We start from the raw sequence: 25,197 nt of genomic DNA, 5'->3' as shown, positions 1-25,197 counted from the left end.
GGACATTATTTTCAGACATTTAATACTGCTTACATCTTTGATTTCATGTCGTACCCAAACTGCACCGTTCCTTACTTCCTGCATAGCAAGCTCAAAATTTTAATTACAGACCATATAATCCCACAAGAGCCTAGTTTTCCTGAGGTAGATTCTTTGAACTCTCGTGGCTCCAAAGTAATTCCTGAGGAAAATACACATCAGGCAATGCCATCCTACATATGCTTTGCATCTAATGATGGCTCGCAAGCATGTCTTTAAGCCCAACCCAGGTTCAATTTCACAACACAGTGCCATCTGGCCAAGTGAACCTTCCTGTACAAAGTTACACAAACCAGGCTTAACCAAAGTTTCTAATAGTTAACTTTCTAGAACTCTTATCTCCTCTTTCTTGCATCCTTGCACATGTCACAAGTGGACAGTACTTCAGGTATGTGTATAACCGTACCGTCTTTGGGTCATCTTCACTGGGATTTCCAAATTCATCATCTGATTCCTGGAACACAAGAGACCCAAAGACAAGTATCACACATTACTATGTCCAGTGGTTACATGAGGGCTCAGAAGCTCTGGACTTGCTTGGGTTTGGACACTCAGATCTCCTCACTGTGATCAGACCAAGGAATTCTTTCCCCACCGCTGACCTCTTTTATGAATGAAGCTCACTAGAAAGTCATTAATTTAGCAAAGACAGCAAGCTCCACCTGACCATGCATTTGAGTAACTCTCAAGGCATTTAACTTTAATTGAGCAAAGACACCAAAAGCAAACTCCTCAGGAAAAAGGGAGTGCTCCATAGCACAGTTATAAAACAGAGATATCCCAGCCAAGGCAGACAAAACATATCAGAAATTGACAGTCCAATGCAGCAGATTTAGGAGGCAAAGCCTGGAGATGCATCACTGACACCTGCTTAACTTTAAACTTGCTTCTGTTAGTCTCCATCTTATTCTTTGTAACTGTACTTTACAACAGATTTGTTCTCCATAAACGCAATTCTTGGTAAGAATCTGATTTGTTCACAAAGTGAAATTAGAGTGGAATAAAACACTTGAGTGTGAAGTATTCTACTATAACAGCAGAGCCAACACCACTTTATTGCTCCTTTGAAGAGCTGCAGAGGAAACTACTGCATAAGAATAATAACGAAAAACATACTTACCACAACAGACATAGGGAGCAGACATTGTGCAATATTATCTTGAGACCCCACATGAAAAAGCAAGGTAACTAATAGCCTTACACACAACCAAGGACCCATGAACGCTTGTGCAAAGCAGTCAGTACTCTGTCACTTGTCACTTACCTCTTCATCCTTCTCTTCACTGTCAATTACACTTCCACGATCACTATCTACTGTTCCTTCTATTTTAAATGAAAACAGAAAAGTTAAGATCAGACATGACATCTGTACACAGAGCAATGTGGTCACCAGACATATTGACAGCAACTTTAAAGGCTTTGTGAAAAGAACTAAAAATCAGGTGGAAAAAAAAAAAGAGTGGTTTGGAAGAGCTTTGAAGGTTACTGAAATTTTAGCACTTTGCATTTCTAATACACAGAGCACAAGTTACTGAGAAGTTATTGCTCTATGTACTGGAAAAGTGGTTGCTACAGCATCGTGCCCATTTTTTTCCCCATCTAATCACAGTATACATCTAAACATGCAAGAACGCTATGCAGTATAATCCAAGCTGTGAGTTAAAACAGACCAAAGTCTCAGATTAGGAACTAGTTACTCACATAAAAGGTCATGCCAGCCCATACCTTCACTAGAGAGATCTCCAAGGCCAACATCATCTTGCTCCATAAACTGCTGTGAGCCAATCAAGTAAGGCAAAGGTCTGTCAATATAGAGATCCTGGAAGAGACAACATCAGGTATTTCTGACATCTAGGAGCAGCTCTACATTGCTGATGAAGACAGAAGTCTTACCCCCCTTGTTTTAACTGAAGAAACATACAAGCTTGTTTAAAGAGACTCTCAGACACATGCTTCAAGTCAGCATGCAACTGGGTGGGCCAGATGAAGTTTATTCCTTTTTAACACTGTCAAAGAAGGAGGCTACTTCTATTTGTGTGGTCTCAACTTGTTCTCTAGGTGTCGCCTAATAGAAGACTATACTTTCAAAAACTTGCAGGCATCAGTCTTATCCTGAATCCTGCACCTATGGTTCTTAAGTACTGGGACAGTAAAAACCACCTATGAAGATACAGTTTGTACCTAAAAAGCAAGAAACCTAAAGGTCCAACTACACCCAGAATTGAGACTTCCCTTTCCAAGTTTACTGCCATTAAACTAACTCCCTTCAGGGTACCATATCTTAATGCTAACTCAACTGCAAAACAAGCAGGCTATACAAGGAACAGCTCAGCAAGGAGCACTTCCCCTTCAGATGTAGTCATCAAATTATCTTTTTAGGTAACAAATATCAATTTTATACCAATGCAGTGATACTGCTGACAGAAGCAAAGAGCAAGTCCAACAAAGCCAAACACAAACCTATGCTCCCAGCAAGAATAGGTCTCTGTACCTTAGGCTCAAGTATCAGTTCCACTCTTTCATTACTTTCTTCCTCTTCCGAGTCGGAGTTGCCTGCTTTGATGTCTAGCTGTTCAAACGCACTGTCCAGAACTTGCAACCCATAATTCACTGCTTCTTGGATTTTGGGGATCAGATCAGCTTCTTTCTGTTCCCGTGTCTTTTCCTTTAGTAACAAGGAACAAAACAATCTCACTGCAACATGCATGCAAAATTTTAACTTCAAATTAGTACAATGAAAGCTTTTTCACTGCACTAAGAGAAAGACCTTCAGAAACCTTTTTTGCTTGACATAATTCATCTTTATCACTCCCAGAAACAGATGTTCTAAACATCCAAACCAGCACAGTACTATCTTGTCTGTGCTCTCAGCCCATCAAGGGAAAAATTTATGGTATAATTCATCTAGACTGTAATCTGTTTGAGTTTTTATCTCTAGGAATTGCAGTCAGATTCTGCTTCCCCAATTCACTACTCCTGAATCCAGTAAGAAGGCCCAAGGCCTCAGTTCTCTTGCCAAAAAAACATGCATAGCCATTTGAAAATTGACAAGTCTTGTCTACTGGACACAGTACTGAGCTTGGGGAGGCCCTAACAGATTATAACACACTGTACTAGCCTCCAACGTTACTGTCAACTTTACGTTTGAATGACATACACTATCCAACAGAGAGACTTCAAGAAGAAAGGAAACAGTTCTGTTTGTAAGCTGTAAATGTCCGCAAAATAAATTTGAAAATGAGAAGGTAGGCAACAGCTGCAAACATACTGGCACTGCTCAAGGCAGTTTAAGTTAACTACCTGCTCTGTTCTGTCTCCAACGTCAGCTTTGGGAATAGGTTCTTCCACTTCTTCATCATATACCCTCTAAAAAGTCAAGCAAAATTAAGTCAAGTAAGATCAACGTACTGCTGCAGGGGCTAAACCATAGGCACCACCAACAAAATAAAATACACTGTTAATGTGTAGTTAATCACACATTAATTCATTACACGTATAAAAAAAAGAAGCTATGGATGATGCCAAGCATCTTCATAGCCTCCTTCATGCACTGAAGTCATCATCCTGATGTTATCATCAGGCAGCCTCTCAACTGAACTGAGGTAATTCAAGACTGCAAATGTCACTGCAGTAGTAGAAAACAAGTTGACCATTTAGCCCCGTTCACAGATTGACATGAATATGTTAAAAACCCACCATTCTAACCCCTCTAACATAAAGCTATTCTAGAAACCTTCAAAGTTAAATTGAGTTTACTTCTGGGCTATTTTCCTTTTGTTTTCTGTCATTTAGTTGCTTGCCTTCTTTAGCGTTTACCCTTCTCCTGAACTTACAGAGAAGGCAGACGTCCTCCCTCAGCCTTCAGCTTGTTTTGATGATCCCTCCCATCCAGCTCTTTTAGCACGCTTTTGTAGGATCAGCTACAAGGAGACATAGGGGAATAAAAACTCTCCCTTGAACCTGCAAACTGAAATCCAAATCTCTCAAACACAGGAGCAGTTTTCTCCTAGGATGGGATGGATCTCTCACATTAACTAAAATGAGAACTATAAATGAGGACCTATTTCTGTGCACTTAAATTTGGGAACAAGCAGCTTCAAGCACCCAAGATTTAAGACGTTTGGTACAAACTGTCCTCAGCAGAATCATGCTGAAGAGCAAAGGTAGGCTAAAAAAAGGCATTGCAGCTCTGAAAAAAAAAAACCAAACCACCACTAAAATACCCCACAACAGAAATCCAGATTTCCATCATCTTGTCCTCTGCCAACATCTTTCCAATAATAGCATCATGGCTTCAGATGAGACACGTGTGGCCTCAGAACCATGCTGATCAAGACAAAATACCTGATAGAACTCACAGTGCCAAAAAATCCTCCACAAATCTGAAAGACTATTGAAGCTCTAGATCTTAATTATACATGCACTCCTAGAGATACAGTGTTGTAACAGGCTTTCAAGTCTAGCTTTTACCTTTCTAGAACAGACAAATTCATAAAGTGGGAATATTAACAAACAAATATGCTCACCATGACCAAACATAACAAACAACTGCCTGCAGTTCAACACCTTTAACACCAACTGCTTTTAGCCTAAATAACACTAGTGGGCAAATTTACAGCGTTGTGTAACACTTCTCATATTTAGATAGCAAAGTGCAGCCAAATCCCACATTCATGCTACCTATAAAGACATACCATGACATCCCAGAGATCTTTTACAGTCCTAAAAACTCTGATCTCTATGTTACATATAAACAAGGAAGGAAGGTACTGCAGAAGAGGCAAAAGGGAATCTGCCAATATAGATAGTGCACCACTCATGAAGGAATTAGGACACCCTTCCACAGAAAGCAATTAAAAGTCACTTCATCTCTAAATTAACACCAGACTTGCCAAAAAGTCAAATCACTTTTCCACATTACAGTAAGGGATAACACCAATGGTTGAAGTACAAGCTTGATGCTGTACAAGAACATACTCACGTTCTCTATGAACTGTGTATTGGACAACATAAGAAAGTCATTGAAGACATTATGAAGGCGACAGTCTGTGGCTTTTGTTTCACTAATCAATCCATCTACTTGCTTTTTGATTTCATGAGTCCTGGAAATGGTTTGCTGGGAGAACTCTTGCAGAAAACGCAGAAGCTGTTTACAACACAGGAAAGCAATAGTCAGCATCCAGCTCCTTTTTCTTTCGGCACCGTTTATGACACGGGCAGAGCAGATCATACACTTCAACTGAGCATCAAAACACACACAGTTCAGACAAAAGCAGCCTCACATACACCCAGGACCAAGTCTCATCCTACTCTCTTTCCTCCTGATTCTGCATTTCCTTTTGGGCCAACTCCTCATTTCAGTTTTCTCACCCAGACCGGGGGATAAAGCAACGGGAGCGCCTGCCGACCGCCGGGCCCTGACCAGGGCTGCCCACTCCGCGTTCCGCCCGGCGGGGCCCGGGGGCGGCTACCGCAGCTCCCTTCCCGAGGTAGACCAGGCCAGCCGACCCCCGGCCGCCGCTCAGGCCAGCGGGCGGCAGCACCGCCCCGCACCCGGCCCCACCCGACACCTTCCAAGCCCCGGGGGAGGCCGCGGCCAGGGTAGCAGCGGCCTGCGCACCCCTCCGGCCACAGGCTCAGTCCCGGCCCCGGCCGCACCGCTCACCCCGGCGTCCGAGGCCAAGGACCAGCTCTGGCTGCCCTTACGGATCTCCTCCAGCGACCAGGGCCGCTCCCACACCGGCGCCGGCTCCGCCGCGTCCCGCAGGGCCCCGTTCATCTGCGGGAGAAGGACAGTGAGCCGAGGAGACAGTGCCGCGGCCGCGGCCGGCCCGAGCGCGCCCGCTCCGGCGCTTACCATTACAGCAGGCCGCGCCGCGCCCGCCGGCGCCATCCGCCGCGCCGCCCGCCCGGCAGTCAGCTGGGCGCCGTCATGTGACCCGCCGCCCGGCCCGGCCCCGCCCCGTCCGGCGTGCGTACGGGCAGGGCGGCAGGGGGCGCGGCGGGGCCGCGCGCGGCGGGCGGGAGGCATCGGGAAGCCATCACGTCCGCGGGGGTGATGGTGGCCGCAGAGCGGTCCGTGCTGGGACCAGCGCAGCCCGGGCGGAGCAGAGGAGCCCCCTGGGCACCCACCTGGTCCCAAATCGGCCGCCACAGCGTACGGCCCCGGGAGGGCTGTGGGGCGAACCTGGCTGAGCTTGCTGCGGCTGGGCCAAGACCGCCCTTCCCTTCCCTTCCCTTCCCTTCCCTTCCCTTCCCTTCCCTTCCCTTCCCTTCCCTTCCCTTCCCTTCCCTTCCCTTCCCTTCCCTTCCCTTCCCTTCCCTTCCCTTCCCTTCCCTTCCCTTCCCTTCCCTTCCCTTCCCTTCCCTTCCCTTCCCTTCCCTTCCCTTCCCTTCCCTTCCCTTCCCTTCCCTTCCCTTCCCTTCCCTTCCCTTCCCTTCCCTTCCCTTCCCTTCCCTTCCCTTCCCTTCCCTTCCCTTCCCTTCCCTTCCCTTCCCTTCCCTTCCCTTCCCTTCCCTTCCCTTCCCTTCCCTTCCCTTCCCTTCCCTTCCCTTCCCTTCCCTTCCCTTCCCTTCCCTTCCCTTCCCTTCCCTTCCCTTCCCTTCCCTTCCCTTCCCTTCCCTTCCCTTCCCTTCCCTTCCCTTCCCTTCCCTTCCCTTCCCTTCCCTTCCCTTCCCTTCCCTTCCCTTCCCTTCCCTTCCCTTCCCTTCCCTTCCCTTCCCTTCCCTTCCCTTCCCTTCCCTTCCCTTCCCTTCCCTTCCCTTCCCTTCCCTTCCCTTCCCTTCCCTTCCCTTCCCTTCCCTTCCCTTCCCTTCCCTTCCCTTCCCTTCCCTTCCCTTCCCTTCCCTTCCCTTCCCTTCCCTTCCCTTCCCTTCCCTTCCCTTCCCTTCCCTTCCCTTCCCTTCCCTTCCCTTCCCTTCCCTTCCCTTCCCTTCCCTTCCCTTCCCTTCCCTTCCCTTCCCTTCCCTTCCCTTCCCTTCCCTTCCCTTCCCTTCCCTTCCCTTCCCTTCCCTTCCCTTCCCTTCCCTTCCCTTCCCTTCCCTTCCCTTCCCTTCCCTTCCCTTCCCTTCCCTTCCCTTCCCTTCCCTTCCCTTCCCTTCCCTTCCCTTCCCTTCCCTTCCCTTCCCTTCCCTTCCCTTCCCTTCCCTTCCCTTCCCTTCCCTTCCCTTCCCTTCCCTTCCCTTCCCTTCCCTTCCCTTCCCTTCCCTTCCCTTCCCTTCCCTTCCCTTCCCTTCCCTTCCCTTCCCTTCCCTTCCCTTCCCTTCCCTTCCCTTCCCTTCCCTTCCCTTCCCTTCCCTTCCCTTCCCTTCCCTTCCCTTCCCTTCCCTTCCCTTCCCTTCCCTTCCCTTCCCTTCCCTTCCCTTCCCTTCCCTTCCCTTCCCTTCCCTTCCCTTCCCTTCCCTTCCCTTCCCTTCCCTTCCCTTCCCTTCCCTTCCCTTCCCTTCCCTTCCCTTCCCTTCCCTTCCCTTCCCTTCCCTTCCCTTCCCTTCCCTTCCCTTCCCTTCCCTTCCCTTCCCTTCCCTTCCCTTCCCTTCCCTTCCCTTCCCTTCCCTTCCCTTCCCTTCCCTTCCCTTCCCTTCCCTTCCCTTCCCTTCCCTTCCCTTCCCTTCCCTTCCCTTCCCTTCCCTTCCCTTCCCTTCCCTTCCCTTCCCTTCCCTTCCCTTCCCTTCCCTTCCCTTCCCTTCCCTTCCCTTCCCTTCCCTTCCCTTCCCTTCCCTTCCCTTCCCTTCCCTTCCCTTCCCTTCCCTTCCCTTCCCTTCCCTTCCCTTCCCTTCCCTTCCCTTCCCTTCCCTTCCCTTCCCTTCCCTTCCCTTCCCTTCCCTTCCCTTCCCTTCCCTTCCCTTCCCTTCCCTTCCCTTCCCTTCCCTTCCCTTCCCTTCCCTTCCCTTCCCTTCCCTTCCCTTCCCCCCAGACGACGGGAGCGGAGAAGCGGGCGGGAGGTGGCTTCGAGAGCAGCAGCTGCTGCAAGGGCCTGGCGCCCGTGACCGAGAGGCCGTTCGTGACCCGCCGCGGACGTGCGCACAGTGAGGCCCTGCTCCGCACCGGGGACAAAGCCGAGGGTGGCAGGAGCAGGAGGTCGGGGCAGCAGCCTGCGGCACCGCGGCAGTCCTGCTGGAGCACTGCAAGGGGGGTGCCGATGCCCAGGCTTAGAAGTAAACAGCGACCCTTCCCCCCTGCTTTTCTTAGAAAAGTAAGTGCAAGATTTACCCTACAAGTCAGGTAAAATCTCCTTTGATTTAAACTGGATGAATCTTAATAAACCCACACTGGAATTCCAGGATTTGCTGGAAGAAAACACTATATATACACTAAAATAAATATACAGTACAAATTGCTGAACTGGGATTCACAGCCAATTATCCCTGAGCCTTTACAGGTCAAACACCCACTCTTAACTTCCTACTTTCTCACTAAGACATTTTTTCCCAATGGATTAAAAAAACCCCTTGTCATACCACTGTATTTCATATGTTCTTTATTACAAGTGAATTAACCAGAAAGCAAATGACAATAAAATAATCTGTTCTTCCAGCTGGTAGCTAAATAATTCATTGGAAATAATCAATTTGGAACAGCTCTTGATATTAGCACATGGAGTTTATTTGTTTATTGCACTTGACTACACCGATACCACAGAAGACCTCATGAGGAACCAGGGCAGTGGGTGATTTACTGCTTACTTGGGTGCTTACTTGGGTTCTCAATTTAAATAAGAAAATCCACCCAAAATCTCCAGGTTCTCATAAATTGATTTTAATGGCTAGATCCCGATACTTGAAGGATATTGCTAGATTAGGGACATAGGAACTTCTAAAAGCAAAGCATCATCGTATTCCTTTTAATTCTATTTTTCTGTGATTCTATAACAAGGTACCATTAGTGAACTGGTTCAGACCTTCAACCATAACAGAATGTAAAGAATTTTAATATACTGATAATAAAGCAGAAAGTAACAAAGTACAAGTAGAAAAATATTAACACAAGCTAGTTTCACAATGTCTTGACTGTTGAAAACCACACAAATGGCATCAATCTAAAATTTATCTCCAAGGCTTTTGCTATAGTTCCTTGCTCTGCAATATTCCAAAACAAAAAAAAAAATGCCTTTAGTTACTTTCCATATTCACCAAAATGTGGAACAGAATCCAACAAGTGCTTTGTTGATAATGCAGAGTTTTGCTGGTACAGAACGTTGTGCATTACGAAATGTGACGTCTATATGCTCTATGTGTACTGATGCTGAAAAATGTAGGGTCTTACCATCAGGCAGCTTCAGGTCTGGGGGTCTTGCAGATTAGCTTCCGTTAAAAAACAAAAATAAACCCCCAAAAAAGACCAAGACAGCAACATGGAACCTGAATGTTCCCTTAGGGGAAATTGATTATTTGTGATATATACACGAGTCTCTGAGCATGGAGGGCTATGGATGGCACAATAAAAATCTGCTTTTGAGAAGTCCCAACCTAAACATCACGGTCAGGGTCGCAAAAAGTGTTTTCAGTCCTAAAATTCCTTTTAGAGAGGAATTTAGACAGGTTCCTTTTAAAAGTTAGAGAGAAGATGGCAACAAGAAAAACCACTTGCTGTCCCCTTCTGAGCTTTCCAAATGAATATGCAATGTAAGGGTATCAAAAATCACGTATGTCATCGAGGCTAATTTGCATATTAAGAAACAACATGTAAGATTGCATAAAGCTGAGCTCTCTGACACCCGTGCTTACAGGCATGGCTTAGCTCCGTGGCACAGCTTGCTGCTCTTATGTGGCCATGAGATCAGTGTCTGTGCAGCTCAGATTCCCTAGGACCTTCCAGAGCATGGCAGAGTGTTCTGGAATCAGTTTGGGGGACAAGTGCTTTCCTGCTTGGCCACAAGGACAGAGGTTACAGCACACTGGCGTTCCTTGTAATTCTGCCAGTCCCAGCCTCTTGCATTTTGCAGCAGACTGAAATGAGCCAGAGGGCTTTTGGCAGGACTCCGAAAGGCTGCAGTGAAAGCATTTAAGGTGGGGTCAGGCAGTCAGGTTACTGGAAGGCCCCCATGGATTGCAGAGGTGGGACAGAGTACAGGACACAAAGGGTTTGAAGAAAAGATACACAAGACAGATTTGAGAAACATAGCACATACTGCAGTTGCTGCTCTCCTCTGCCCTCCAGTTTCTGTAGAAAAGCTAGCACACCATAATGGGATCCTATAGTTATGAAGACACGGTGGAAGAGGAAAGAAACCTTTATGGATCACTTTCTGGTCCTACTTCAGCCTATTTTCTGCAGTGTTGCTCCATGGTGGAAAAAGCCACTATCTATCCTGAAATTGCTTGTTAGCCCTGTCTAGAAATTTACTACCCCAGACTTCTGCCAAACCATAAATACTTTGGTCAGTTCTGAGAAGCCAACACTTAAAACTGGAGACAATAGTAATGAAAGTTTTTTGCCCTAGTGTGAAAACTTGCTTACACACAGACTTGGCATTGGGGTTTATGCCTGAAATTACAGCTGGCTCTGGAATTTCCCAGCTGACTTAGGGATAGAGACATAAATATGTGTCTGTAATTTGCCTCCTCAATATAGCAATGAAATCAGCAGACTTTGTATTGAGCACTGGGGGCTGATCCTGGCATACTTAGGGATTCTGTGCTATAGCAATCTGGATGGCTTTCTCCTGGCTTAGATCTCTAAGATTCCTTCCTATGAAATCAAAGCGTGAAAAGGGGACAAAAGGTGGTGGGGAGGGGCACTACAAACAGTTGGAGTTATCCAGACCAAAGAGCACACTAGGACTCCTTAATCCACCAGTTTAAGGATAGGTTGTGTTAACCTCAAAGCTTGTTCTTCATATCCATAAAGAAACATCTATGAACATCAGCACAAGAAGCAATTCCAAAGCAAAGGAGGAAATCCAGTATTTACACTTGCACAAGCTGACACCTATTCCTTCCCATGGACCTGGTCCCCAGTGTGTACCCACAATAATTTCTACAGGCCCATAGGACTGCACAGAACTTTTAGCAGCTGCAGAATGGCTGTAGAAGGCTAAAGGAAAGAAGGCGCAACCTTGAAAGTAATTTGAAGGACAGTATTGCGTGCTTGTTATGTATGATCACAGCTTACTGTCTCTTCACAACTTCTGCAGAGCTGAAAGCAAGCATTTTCATCCTGACTACTCTCAAACCAAGTAATAAATCGTTTTGTCCAGAAAATATCCCTATAAACAACATGGCCAGCTTTAAGGGAGGTATCATGTATGCTATACCCATTCACTGCTAGGCCATATGAACTGTATTAAAGACAGAATGATTTCTAACAAACATATACAGATTATGAAATAATGAGAAATATTATTTATTCATACAGGATTATTAGGGGGATCCAATTTTTCTCTTTTACTTATTTTTTTAAACTGTATGTGTGAAGTGGCTACTAAATTCCCATTAGCATTTTCCATGAAGAATTTACAGCTTACAGTGGACAAAGACTTAAACTCCTGACATGACACTCAATATAAATTTAAATATAACTCTCTCTTCTTGATAATCTGGGTAATGATATGTCATATAGTTAACCTGGGTAATTTTTTTCCTGTGGGGAGAAACTTTGGCAGAAGTACTGTTTTCTATTCCATTACACTGGAAATGCTATCAAAACCTTAAACAGACAGAGCTCTTGCTTAAACTCACAATTATTTACAGGGTAAAAAATGGAAGAGAATACCACAGCCAACTTTCCCAATAGCTAACAGAAAGTAAATATGTTTTTATAACTTGAACAGGATGCAAACAAACGAGAAAGTCAGGTTACAATTAAGAGATAACCTTCTGTATCACACAGGAAAGGACCCCAACACAGTTTGTACGTTGTTCTTCACGTTCCCTGCCACTCGTCATTCTCATGCACAGGTTGTATTGTATGGCTTGATACACATATGGAGAGATGGGGTTGTCCAAGCTCTGCAGTTACCAGAACTCCCCAGCCTCCGAGAGGTAGTCCCAGCACCTGTATTATCTGCAGGCTGCAAAATGACTTGGGGGTGACAAGTGAAGTTAGGGCTTGAAGATGCCTCAGCCTCTGGCGCACAGTGTAGAAAGGAGTGTCTATCTGGAAATAAGCACACGTGCTCTCACTGGACCAGCACAGGTGTCTGAAGCCCCCAGAGGTACTTCTCCTCCTGCTTGGGATTCATTGCTTCACTCTTTACTGCTAAGGCCAGCCCTCAAGAATCTCAGATGCTGGCGGTAAGAGAGAAAGCCTGGAGAAAGGAAGACTTCTCCTTGGTCAAGGAGGATTGGGATAGAGATCATTTAGGCAAACCAGATACCCAGAAATCAATGGGCCTTGATGGGGTGTACTCACGAGTGCTGAGAGGGCTGGCAGATGTTATTGCTAAGCTGCTCTCCATCATCTTTGAAAGGTCATGGCGAAGAGGAGAGGTGCCTGAGGACTGGAGGAAAGCCAGTGTCACTCCAAAAGTCTTCAAAAAGAGCAAGGAAGAGGACCCAGGAAACTACAGGCCAGTCAGTCTCACCTTCCTCTCTGGAAAGGTGATGGAACAGCTCATTCTGGATGTCATCTCTAAGCACATGGAGAAAAAGAATGTTAGCAGGAGTGGTCAACATGGGTTCACCAAGGGGAAATCATGCTTGACCAATCTGACAGCCTTCTATGACGGGATGACTGGCTGGGTGGATGAGGAGAGCGCAGTGGATGTTGTGTACCTTGACTTCAGCAAGGCTTTTGTCACTGTCTCCCACAACATCCTCATAGGTAAGCTCAGGAAGTGTGGGTTAGATGAGTGGACAGTGAGGTGGATTGAGAACTGGCTGAAGGACAGAGCTCAGAGGGTTGTGATCAGTGGTGCAGAGTCCATTTGGAGGCCTGTAGTTAGCAGTGTTCCCCGGGGGTCAGTACTGGATCCGGTCTTATTCAATATATTCATCGATGGCCTGGATGAAGGGACAGAGTGTACCCTCAGCAAATTTACTGATGACACAAAACTGACAGGAGCAGCTGATTCACCAGAAGACTGTGCTGCTGTTCAGTGAGACCTGGACAGGCAAGAGAACTGGGTGGAGAGGAACCTAATGAGGTTCAATAAGGGCAAATGTAGGGTCCTACACCCAGAAATGAATAACCTGATGCACCAGTACAGGGGTTGACCTGCTGGAGAGCAGCTCTGCAGGAAAGGACCTGGGAGTCCTGGTGGACAGCAAGCTAACCATGAGCCAGTGATGTGCCCTTGTGGCCAAGAAGGCTGATGGCATCTTGGGGAGCATTAAGAAGAGTGGGGCCAGCAGGTCGAGGGAGGTTGTCCTCCCCCTCTACTCTGCCCTGGTGAGGCCACATCTGGAGTGTTGTGTCCAGTTCTGGCCCCCCCAGTTCAAGAGAGACAAGGAACTACTGGAGAGAGTCCAGCGGAGGACTGCGAAGATGATGAGGGGAATGGAACATCTCTCTTATGAGGAAAGACTGAGAGACCTGGGGCTCTTTAGCCTGGAAAAGAGAAGACTGAGAGGGGACCTTACCAACCTATAAATATGTAAAGGGTGGCTGTCAAGAGGATGGGGCCAGGCTCTTTTCACTGGTGCCCAGCGAGAGGACAAGGGGCAACTGGCACAAACTGGAGCATAGGAAGTTCTGCCTCAACATGAGGAGGAGATTCTTTACTCTGAGGGTGACAGAACACTGGAACAGTCTGCCCAGAGAGGCTGTGGAATCTCCGTCCCTGGAGACATTCAAAACTCACCTGGACATGGTCCTGCGCAACCTGCTCTAGGTGAACCTGCTTTAACAGGACTAGATCTCCAGAGGTCCCTTCCAAGCCCTACCATTCTTTGATTCTGTGATTGCTGGTTAATGCAACAACTGAACCCACCACTTGGCTATGAGGTATTTATTTGTTTCAGGAAACTAAAAATTAGCTTTCCTTTAAAATAATTAATTATAACCTATGTATCAGAAATAAGCAGACTCTGATTACCCACATCACCTAAAAGACCTTGCTGCCATGTACTGAGTCAAATGACTTACTGTAGTAAGTTGTTGGGCAAGCAGGAAAAAAATAACCAGGATGATAAACTCAGTTCATCTAACAAAAAATCCTAAAGGAGGAAAAGAATCCAGAGCAGAACTGCTAATCCCCTAAAGGAACCTGGACTTGGAGACACATGACTTCTTTGGCTCACGGTTTCCCCCACATGGGTTTGATCCTTCTTTGATCCCAAATGTTCATCTCTCATGGTAAAATCACAGTCTTGGAGGACTGCCATTTGGTATGGGGTAGGCATGTCTTGAGTGTGAGGAACAGAGGAAGTTGACTTTTGGGTTCTATCTCTGGGTTCTACAGTACCTACAGTCAGGTACCTACGGTCAGGTAATAAGCTCTGAAACTTGAAATCTCTGACACACTTTCTTAAGGGAGCCACCTGAAGTCAAGCATTAAGTCAGTATCAGAATAAAAAAATTAAAAACTTCTCAAATGACAGTCCCATGGTCTTCTATTTCAGTGTTTAGCAAAACTTTGAAACATGAAATTCACAGGACTAGTGAAATAGTGCTACCCTCCCACTTTTGTAAACAAGTCAAGAAATAAAACTTCTCATATCAATCATAGTTGATTTATCAACACAGAAACAGGATGACTGTGAACTTGTATTCCAGGTTAGATCCAGCAAAGCTTTTCACCAAGTGTGTGTTTGAGAACAAGGAGTGGCTCCACTGGAGACAATGGAACTACTCATATGGCTAAAACTGAGGATATACTTAGGTGCTTTACTTGATCCAAGCCCTAAGTTCTAATCTGAAGGCTGCAAAGTTAGTGGGAGTTTTCTAGCTTTCCTCAGTAGGTTTTGAACCTATCTAAGCTAAAAATTATGTTTATTTCCAACATATATGAGCTTTAGGTATCTGTGTGACTTACTTAAGTGCAAATATTTATCTGCATGATTATGCAAGTTCTATAGAATCAGCAGTGAACTTTGCAAAATACTTGTTCTCTCATCAAGTATTAATCCATCACAAGGGCATCTGCCCTCTGGCTTTGCAGGATCTGAAAGGCAAAGCATTTTTGATAGAAAGTAAGAACATAGAATCACAGAACGGTTTGGGTTGGAAGAGACCTTAAAGATCACCTAGTTCGAATCTCCCTGCCATGAGCAGGGACACCTTCCACTAGACCATGTTGCACAAAGCCCCATCCAACCTGGCCTTGAACACCACCCAGGGAGGGGGCAGCCACAGCTTCTCTGGGCAACCTGTTCCAGTACCTTACCATGCTCACAGTGAAGAACTTCTTCCTAATATCTAATCTAAATGTACCCTCTTTCAGTTTGAAACCATTACCCGTCGTCCTATCACTGTACTCCCCAGTAAAGAGTCCCTCCCCACCTTTCCTGAAGGCCCCCTTTAAATACTGAAGGCAGCTATAAGGTCTCCCCAGAGCCTTCTCTTCTCCAAGCTGAACAACCCCAGCTCTCTCAGCCTGTCCTCATAGGGGAGGTGCTCCAGCCCTCTGGTCATCTTCATGGCCCTTCTCTGGATCTGCTTGAACACGTCCCTGTCTTTCTTGTGCTGGGGGCCCCAGAGCTGGATGCAGCACTGCAGGTGGGTTCTGATGAGAGCAGAGCAGAGGGGCAGAATCACCTCCCTCGACCTGCTGGCCATGCTGCTTTTGATGCAGCCCAGGATGCAATTTGCTTTCTGGGCTGTAAGCGCACATTGGTGGCTCACGTTCAGCTTTCCTCCACAAATACCCCCAAGTCCTTCTCCACAGGGCTGCTCTCAATCCACTCATCACCCAGCCTGTATTTGTGCTTGGGATTGCCCCGACCCAGGTGCAGGACCTTGCACTTGGCCTTGTAGAACTTCATGATGTTCACATGGGCCCACCTCTCCAGCCTGTCAAGGTCCCTCTGGATGGCCTCCCTTCCCTCTAGAATATCAACCACACTACTCAGCTTGGTGTGGTTGAACATGAATCTTACATTTAAAAAGGAAGGAAAAGCGTATTTCTTTTCATGTGAAACTGGATAGATCAGAATTATACATACTTAGATGAATAGTTGAAGGCAGCTACAAAGGGAATAAAGCTGCAAGGCAGTTCTAGAGATGTACCAAAGAATTCTTGCTAGGTCCTGTGCCTAGGATCTTTCTAGGTCTCCTGCTTACAGAATTCATTCCCATAAGAGCAACATTGCCTCTAAAGCTATTAAAGGTTCATGACTTTAATTGCTGCTGATGGACTGCTGCTGCAGAGAATACATCAATCCTGATATATAGAAGCAACCACGATAGCGGCAAATCTAATCCAGCAAAATATAATATGGTTTCTCTCTAAGAACATTATTCTAAACTATTGCTTATACTCCAGAGTTCCTTAACAATAATGTATTGAAATTAGTTTATTTAAGCCAGTGCAAAAACCTTTATTTGCACTTACAATGAATCTCTCTAGCAGTTTATCTTTAGCTGAGAGGAAATTTACTTAAACTATTGCTGAACTACTACTTAAACCTATTGCTAGGTATAAATTGACATAAAGTTTACTATGCTTGAAATAAAGGAATAGCATCTGCTAGGTTTTACATCAGTTTAACTAGAAGATTTTTAAATAACCTGGAAGTGAAACTAGAGGAATGAGGCTTTTCTTTCTCTCTCCAGCTCTAAAAACAGTTGACAAATGGCCTGGTAACAATAGATTACCTTGAGCTGCAAATTGCCAGTGGATCATGAAGCAGGATTGTGGGTACAGGACAAGGGTAAAAGGCATCACCTTCCTTACCATCACCCAAAATCAACCTGCTTTTTAGAAGGTCCTAGAAAAGTACTTATACCCACTACAAAAATAATACCATAATAGCTGGACAGGATAACCTTTTCAGAGATTTCTCCAGGTATCAATGCTTAAGAGAAACCCCCTCCTGTGAAGCTGTGTGGGATAATTACTAGAAGTCACTTGGAAATTAGATTTATATTAAAGATGCGGCGTTGTTCACACATTAAGGAAAGAAACAAAACACAATGCAGTGGGTATGCAAGGAATCCATCCCACAGAAATTCCCTAGGCAACCTCAGGTGTTGGCAACCTCAGGGGAGCTTGATGTGCTGACTCTAAGAAAGAAATGGCATGGAGGGAGGAGTGGAGTGAAAACACCATGGGCAGGCTCTGTGGTACCACTGCTGGAATGGGAACTTGGTGGTATTGTGGAACTGATAACCTGCATCTTTGCTACACTTGACCAACACTCTGTCAATTTTTGACAAAATACTATCCTTTGAGTGAACTTTGCTCATTATAATCTCATTATAATCCCAAAACACACCTCCATCCCAAAAGCTACCCACCTTCAAGGTGCGACCACCCCTTACTGAGCTTGCGCCCTGAATTTCTTTAGTCTATACCTTTAAAAGTGAAACGAGAGAATTTTACACCAATGATAATAAAGGTATGTATGACTAGAGTCACTCAAGCTCCACCTGGAAGGTAAAAAAATAGTGTAAAAGTAGCTTATGGGAGAAGGATGTTAGGGAAGATACCATTGATCACAAGTCACAGACCATCATAGACTTCTGGGATCAGCTGATAGGCTGACCCTCTCTTCCCCCCCATAGGGACACCTTTGGGTAAGACTTGAACACTCAGTTACACCGAGTGCTTCTTGGAAAACTTAGAAATCTCTATAGAGTTGCTTTTATAACTTCATGTGTTTAATAGCCAGGTTGTGTTATTCTTATCTAAACTCACACGTGCTTTGCAGACAGTGAATATATCTCCGGCAATCCAAAGGACTTCTGTATCTGTCACTGCTCTAATAAACTGCGCCATCATTAATCTAGCCGTGTGAGCTCTTTTGAATGCAACCACACTCCTACATGTGGCCGTGATAGTTCTGTCGAGTGCTGCTAGACTGACGGTGCAGGGACTCCGTAATCATGATATTCAATTATCTATCTAGCGGTGTGAGCTGTTAAGCGCCGCTAGACTTATATTGAACCAGACTCCTAGAGCCAAACCAGGCATCACTCAGAATCTAAGCCCAGCTGCCCCCAGCCCCTCTGATATCTGAGGACTGTCTGGAAAGCAAGGGGGTTTATTTTCTGCAAATTCTTTTGCCCTTTAATGTGACAAGCTTGAAAGAGATCAGACATGTTTAGCAGCGTTCAACTAGGAAATGCCTAAGCATGAAATCCTTAGCAACTGTCCTACCAACAAAGCCTTAAAAAAGTTTCCTGGTTTTTAGTAGTCTTGCATTCAGAAAAGGCAGAGCTTCAACACCGCATGTTTTCATAACCCAGCTATTAACTTCATAAGAATATTGAAAATGATCAGAAGTGGCTGCGCTGATCACAAGGATGATACACTTTTCATGGGAGAGCTTGTCAGGCAGTTTTGTCTCTCATGCTGTATGACAACTGGTGAAAAGCAAATTAGTGCAGTGCTATGGAGGCAGTCATTCTTCAAAAACACATATTAAAAAAGCAACTCACTGGTGATGTAACCAGATCTAAGACTTAGGAAAAGACTAAATCCTTTTAAAGCAAGATCTGCGTATCCTGAGGCAGGAGGTTCAAAGGCACTCAGCGGAGTGTCAGCCTACCACCAGACAATCAGCAGTGCAGCTGTCAGGGCTCTAGCATCTTTATCAAGAATTCAATAGCAGGAGAATAAGGTGTTCTGCCTAACAACTGCTTTGAAAGCAAGAACAGTCTTGCTTTGAGCTTTCTATCAAAAACCACAAAAAGGACTGGCATAAAATTTCCTGTCAAGCTCAGGGTGACCTTAGGATAGCAAAGCCTGGACATGGCAGGTGAAGGGAAGGGCAGGGAATGCTGTAAAACTGCTGCAAGCCATAGTTTGGTGCTCATCGTCTATAGTTTCTCTACACTTGTATGAAACCCTTATATCAAGTGATCTGGGAGAAAATATAAAATCATTACTGACAGAGTTTGCATACAATACTTAATGTGACAATGACTAAGTCTGGTCATGTTAATGTGAAATAAACTGTGCTTTCTTAAGCCATGCTTTAAAGATTTTTTAAAAAATTTTGTAGGAATAGGAAAAGAGGTTGCAGGAGCAAAAGAAAGTAGCCTATTTGATTAGTAATCTGAAATTTATCACTGCTTGTGAAAGTATTTTGCACATATAAAAATGATCATATAGTCTATCACAGTTATTCAGGTCAAAGCCTGAGCAGTCCCACAGGAGCAACAGCAGGCTTTTGAGAGGAAATCTTTATTTTAGGTAAGGAGAAAGAGAAATGTTTTAATGTGATCCAGCTTTGACTAAGATCTCAATGTTCAGAAGTTTTAATACTGGTAATGGCTAAGTACATTTAGTTACCTTACAGTGCATACCGCAGCATTAAACATGAGTATCAAAGATCTGGCAAAAGCTCCCTAAGCTAGTAATACCCAATTCCCTACTCTAAGCATAATCCAGCCCACTGAAATGGTCAGTGTGCATTCCTGCCACAGCTAAAAATCACCTAGCCATACAATAATGTCTACAGCTTAGCTATCAATACTTGTATTTCATCAGAAAGGCATTTCTTCTAATCATAATGCTTCCAAGGAGTACAGAGTTCTGGGTTCAACATTTTACTTATGTCAGTGTTCCACAGAATCAAACATTTTCTCATTGCCAGCTGGCGAAATTTCAGTGATTTCTTCAGAAATGTCAACATAACTGCATTTGAGTTGAGTAAGCTTTTTTTTTTTTTTCCCTCGACTTGAATTGCTCAACATAAAGGCACTATAAAATATTTGCTCTCAAATTCCACATAAAGCATTTGCAGAGTCTTTCTGGATGCTTGGAGCCAAGCATTCCACAATGGTAAGTCAAAGGTTTAGACTTTTTGTTGTTTGTTTAAAAATGAGGATACAGTAGCTATTTGTTTTAAAACTGCAGGAGAAGGATATTTAAGAAAATCACCTAGTCATACGTTTTTAAATGTGGATATATTCTATCAAAAAACTGCAAGATGCAAAGAAAGTGACACTTTAGTGAAGATTACTGTGAATTGTGTTGTTTTGTAATTCTTTGCAAGAAAGTGTACACATATATCTCTTAGTCTTTCACTTGCTGTTATCCTTTTCTCAGAACTGTTTGTGAAAATGTTCAGAATTTTGTAAATATTTAGGACTGTGCTTAAAAAACCCTATAGATATGAAATATGGTTTAAAATATAGACCCTTTATGATGAAAACTATAATACAGAGTGTATTTCATCTGCATTTCTCCTTTCATGTGTCAAGTTGTGTTCTGTTTCAGCTCTTCAAGCCTCCAGATTTGTTTGCAGAATCTGAATCAACAGTTAGGTAATGCTAAATAGACAAAGCCCTATGGCCCAGTTTTCCTCTAATTTATGCTCATATAATCCCCAAAGTTGCAGACATCAATTACTACCTTTGATGAGAATCTCAGAATGGCATAAGTTTTACAGAATAGCAGTAGTTTCTATAATACATGTAGATTCATAAATAAAGGGAGAAATCATCATCTACTACTTTCTCTGCCTAGGCATTCCTGAGGGCTTGTCTGTACTCAGACAAGTCCTAGTTGAACAAAATGATCTTGTAGGTCATTCCACATTAATTCACCCACTTGCACAGGCCATTAAATCCAGTTTGGAAGATTCTGTTTTGCAACATGGCTAGTGGCATCCCCTTTTTAAGAGAGCAAACAAGCCAAAAAAGAAAAAAAAAATTCCTTGAAGTGCCTTGCTCACAGACCACCCAGAACAACACAACTCTGATGTTTAACTAAGAGCCCTTGGCATCATTGTAACATCTTTGCTATTTTTAATAAGGGATACTGTTTCTGCCAGTGCTTTCTTACCTGTTTGATACCCTCTGTGCTCAGCCTACATATATGTGGGCCCTTTACTGCTAACTGTTGCTTAGCTGGCATAGCCTTTGGTTGTTCCAGCATAAAGCCAGTTTAGACAGCGTTTAGACACCACAGACTTCCTGTTCTGTTTCTGTTTAGATTCAGTGGAAAGTCCAGAACTTTGATCTTTAGAGAGGAGCATGCCCAAGTTCATCTGACTGACATTTCTAGGAATAGCAAGAGAAGGACAAATATTGGAGCAAACAAAGGATAAAACATTCACAGAAGACAGCCCAGCACAGCAAAAGGAGGATTTTAGTCTTTTCTATAAAGACACGTAGTAAGCCAGCAGTAAGACCTCTGGTAGAACTGGCCTGTGCTGTTGCAAACACCTGAACCAGTTTGGAGGAAAGCTACCACCAAACTCAAGATGGATGACTAATATACAGCAAGCAGGATCCAAAGCATGTTGAGATCCTCTGTGGGAAGCTGTGATTCCTTGAGCTCACAAAACCCCAGAGAGCTGCACAACACAGCCCCACAGATCCGTGACAAATGCATGTGGAGCCTCAGCAGAGACCAGCTGCAATGTTACAGCCTACAACTTCACAGAAGAGGAGTTGCTTAGATAATTTTCCTTTGGCCAGTCACCACACAATAGCACAGTTTAAGAGGAGTTTCAGTCTTTCTTCTTAACTTCTCTCATTCTGGCTATGGTGCTCAGCATGGCAACTGGCTCTATTTGACTGCAAAAACTCAGGAACTCCAAATCACAGAACCACTATGGAAATTAAGCATTACAACCTTCCCAGACCACTCCATAGACCCTCCTCCTCACTTTCACCACACCGTAACTATTACTCAGCCCTGTAAGAAAGCAGCACATCAAGGATTAAAATAGCAAGTTTTTTTCCACAGCAGACAGAGGAGATTCCCCTTGGCTCACCATCTGCCTAAGGTTCAGGACCTTTAAGTGTCTTTTGACATTCATGATTCGAGTAATCCAAGGTAGGCATCAGAGCTTCCTAAAAACAAAGCCTCTCACTGCTATTTTAAACCCCAGTTTCAAGTAGCAATAGCCTTTGGAGTTCAGAACAGTAACTTGGAAAGATCTGCTTATTTTACAATCCTTTCATGTTAATCTGAAAGTGCTATCAGGAAAATTTAAATAACTTCCTCTGTTGTTTCTCAGCCTCTGGCCATTCCTAAACTTTTGCCTTAAGTTATCTAGCTTGAGCAATCCATCAAAATAACCCCGTGCTCTCTCATGCTTCTCCAGTCCCTCTACACCAGTATAACCGCCATTCCAAAGTTATCCAGGCTTTTTCAAAAAAGTCCTGCTTGTTCAGCAGTTTCCCGTGGACATCTCTGAAGAGCTCTTACAAATGTTTAGCTGTGGCCACCACTAGGCAAAACAAAGGGTGTTCTGTAATGTGTCCAGGACTGTGTGTGCATGGTCTGACAAGATGGCTCACATGCTGCTAAGCAGAATGTACAGCACTGGAATTTTGCCCTAAGACGCTTATTTGTGTCTCTCTTCCCTACTCAGGCACCTATTTAAGAAAAAATTACTGTAATAGAATTAAGTCTGAGATCTCCACTGCCAAATTTGGGGAAATTGCTGTACCGAAAGCAAAGCCATGTGATGCTATACAGACAGTGGTCTGCTGGAGAAGTAGCTAAATCTGACTCAAAGGCAATAAATAAAGCACTAATAAGAGTCTGATAGGGATTTTAATAAGAGTCTGACAGGGATTTCAACTGTATAATGCCATCAAAGCTTTTTGTGATTTCTAGAGATTGGACTTCAGCAGGGAATGATGCTGCTGACACATTTATGTCATGTCATTTTGTCTCTTCCCACCTAAAGGAAAAAGTCATCAATGCAGTGAAATATCTGGAGTGCCTTTTTCCAACATTTTCACGTACACATAAGGTTATATCTAATTTTTTGCTTCAGGTTCAGTGAGTTATCTTTTGAAAACAAAGATAATCAAAGTGGAATCAAATTAGTGCCATGGGCTCTGTCTCTCTCTTGCAGAACAGCTTTCTGGCTTTCCTTGTTGCAACAAGCATCATAGTGACACTGGGTGATGCATACTGCTTTTCTAAACTGAACAAGCCAGGGGAGACTGACAAAGGTAAGAATGGGGAAGGTCCGCTCACTCAATTGTTCTGTGGTAGCTCGACTCTATGTGAAGCTGCCTGGAAGGGCTCAAAGTACAAGGGAGGGCGGAGACGACAGAAAGACACAAATAGGAGGTTCCAGCACCAAGCTGCCAAAAATAGGGAAAAATAAAGTCTTCCCCTGGACTGGGTATGGTTGCAGCAATATTATGGCTATTGATGGTAGGCTGCTATTGCTATTCCAGCACATGGAGCTGATGCAGGGGTTGAGAGCAGTTCTGAATAAAGTCTGGTGTGAGGTGGCAGACCCAGCTTTTGGGTTGCTCTCTTTCATCCCAGATCTGTCACACTGAAACTGTCTCTAACAAGTGAAGAAGAAACAAGTTCAGGCTCTCAAAATAGTCCAGGTAATAACCCAGCAAACAAAATGACTTCTACTATACTATTGCCAAGAAAAACATTTTCAGAAAGCTTGAAATAATCTTTAAACTTTTCAGCCTTTATGTGGAGGCTTAAAAACACGTTTTATTTTGCTGCTGTCTTATGCAGGCTGTGTCCTGGAAGGAAAAATCTATCCCTTCGGAGAAATTGCAAGGACAGAGAATTGTTTCAGATGCAGCTGCAGCCGAGATGCAATGCGTTGCTGCTCCCTGTAAGTTTGAACTTTTTGGTAACATCAATTGCCCATAGGAAGGCCACAGCTTTCCATTTGCTGGTGATAAATAAGTTTCTAATGGCATAAGAGAGCTTTTCCTCACCCATGCCACAGAGCTAGGGCAAGCCACATATAGCTCGTGATCATTTGGATCCTTGGCTGTGTTTACCTTAGTTCACTTTCTGCTGACTGGGATGGACACAGGCCTTTCCAGACACATCAAGTTGGTGCTTGCCTTTAATTTTGAGGAACCTGTGAACTCCTCTTACACTGCAGTTAAGTCTTTCCTTAGCAGGAAAAGTGGGGTTAGGAAGGAATTCATTCCACAAGTGATTTATGTGAGGCTCCTGTAAAGGGCTTATCATCATCTGAATTCCTTTCTGGAGGTGCTTTTCTCTAGTGACTAGGCTGAAAAGGCTCTGCTCTGAAGTATCTATCTCCACATCCTCCTTTCCTCTTATCCTACCTTCTCAAAGGGCCAAAATGGCTTGATTATGATCGTCGCTTTTGCTCAGGTGACACTCAATCTGTCAGAAAACAGCTACCACATTCTAAGCAAATTTGCAATAATGAAAAATTAATGGGAAAGAGATAGAACATGCCAAGACCATGCTTATGTCACACTGCAGAGTGCTGTGCTAGAAATCCCTAAGCTAATGCTGAGCATACTGGTACATCTACACAGCGCAGTGCAGCAAGGCATTATTTGAGGCCCTGGAAGCTGTAGCTGTGTGGCACTCAAGCTAGCCAGGCTGTCTTAGCCGTAGTTCCAGAGATATCTCACTCAGCATTAGTTCAAGCTATAACAACTGAAGTATTGAATCTTTTATTGCTCTCAATCTAACATTTGGTTTCTCTTTGCTACTGACAGCTTTCATACTCCTATTGGTTATGACAAAGAGAATTGTAAAGTTGTTTTCAACAAGGAAAGCTGTGACTATGATGTGGTGCAGAGGAGTGACGCCTCAAAGGAGTGTTTTGTCTATTCTCGTGTGGGCTAACAACCCACCTGCTCCAAACCTCTCTGCACCATGGAATTCCTCCCCTTCCTGCAGATGCTTTACCATCACAGAGAAGCTTGAAGACATGGGAGATCTTGTAAGAGAGAGTACTTCAGCCGCTCACTTCTAATCAAATTGTTCTAATTCAGTATACAAGGTGCATAGTCAGATACAATGTCTCATTTCTGTCATTACTTGCATTGGTATTGCTGAGCTTTTTTGAATGTAATAAATCCAGATGAAACATCAAGAAATGCTTCATAATGATGGTTCTTTCTTTTTAATAACACAGGGCAATGTCACCTTCTCTGAGAAAAAAATGCACTCGCCTCACTACTCTGACATGCCGTGCACCAGTACCCCAGCACAAGCCTCTCTCACACTTCACAGGTTCTGTTCTAGCCAAGGGTCAGAGCAGACATTTTAGCTCACCAGGTGTCAAAATCCATTACCGTTTGGAAGGGATGCACTGTACAATGGCTCCTACTCAGGGCAGACAGGACACACTTGAACTGCTGAAGGAATTTTGGCAAGACCCTTGCTGCTAACACCT

At 44.4% G+C, this 25,197-nt stretch overlaps 2 protein-coding genes across 4 annotated transcripts in view; one reads left to right on the top strand and one right to left on the bottom strand.

Moving 5' to 3' along the window:
- Window positions 1–5,818, bottom strand: part of LOC104347540 (WASH complex subunit 2A) — a 37,397-nt gene extending 31,579 nt beyond the window's left edge. For all 3 annotated transcript variants that reach the window (XM_086466872.1, XM_086466869.1, XM_086466870.1), the window contains exons 1-7: window positions 5,705–5,818; window positions 5,021–5,185; window positions 3,340–3,405; window positions 2,531–2,704; window positions 1,765–1,858; window positions 1,304–1,362; window positions 446–493 (exon numbers count right to left, since the gene is read on the bottom strand). In XM_086466872.1, the coding sequence (XP_086322998.1) occupies window positions 446–493; window positions 1,304–1,362; window positions 1,765–1,858; window positions 2,531–2,704; window positions 3,340–3,405; window positions 5,021–5,185; window positions 5,705–5,818 (720 nt within the window). The remainder of the gene's footprint in view (window positions 1–445; window positions 494–1,303; window positions 1,363–1,764; window positions 1,859–2,530; window positions 2,705–3,339; window positions 3,406–5,020; window positions 5,186–5,704) is intronic.
- A 17,060-nt stretch (window positions 5,819–22,878) lies between these two features.
- Window positions 22,879–24,644, top strand: LOC104350081 (beta-microseminoprotein). The gene is made up of 3 exons (XM_009955810.1): window positions 22,879–23,002; window positions 23,538–23,640; window positions 24,515–24,644. Exons 1-3 carry the CDS (start codon window positions 22,879–22,881, stop codon window positions 24,642–24,644), a joined length of 357 nt encoding a protein of 118 aa, XP_009954112.1.
- Window positions 24,645–25,197: the final 553 nt, after the last annotated feature.

This window comes from Leptosomus discolor, chromosome 6 (assembly GCF_034619465.1).
Source record: "Leptosomus discolor isolate bLepDis1 chromosome 6, bLepDis1.hap2, whole genome shotgun sequence".
Lineage (NCBI taxonomy): Eukaryota > Metazoa > Chordata > Aves > Leptosomiformes > Leptosomidae > Leptosomus > Leptosomus discolor.
Note: the sequence above shows the minus strand (reverse complement) of the source record. Positions and strands in the feature narration are given on the sequence as shown.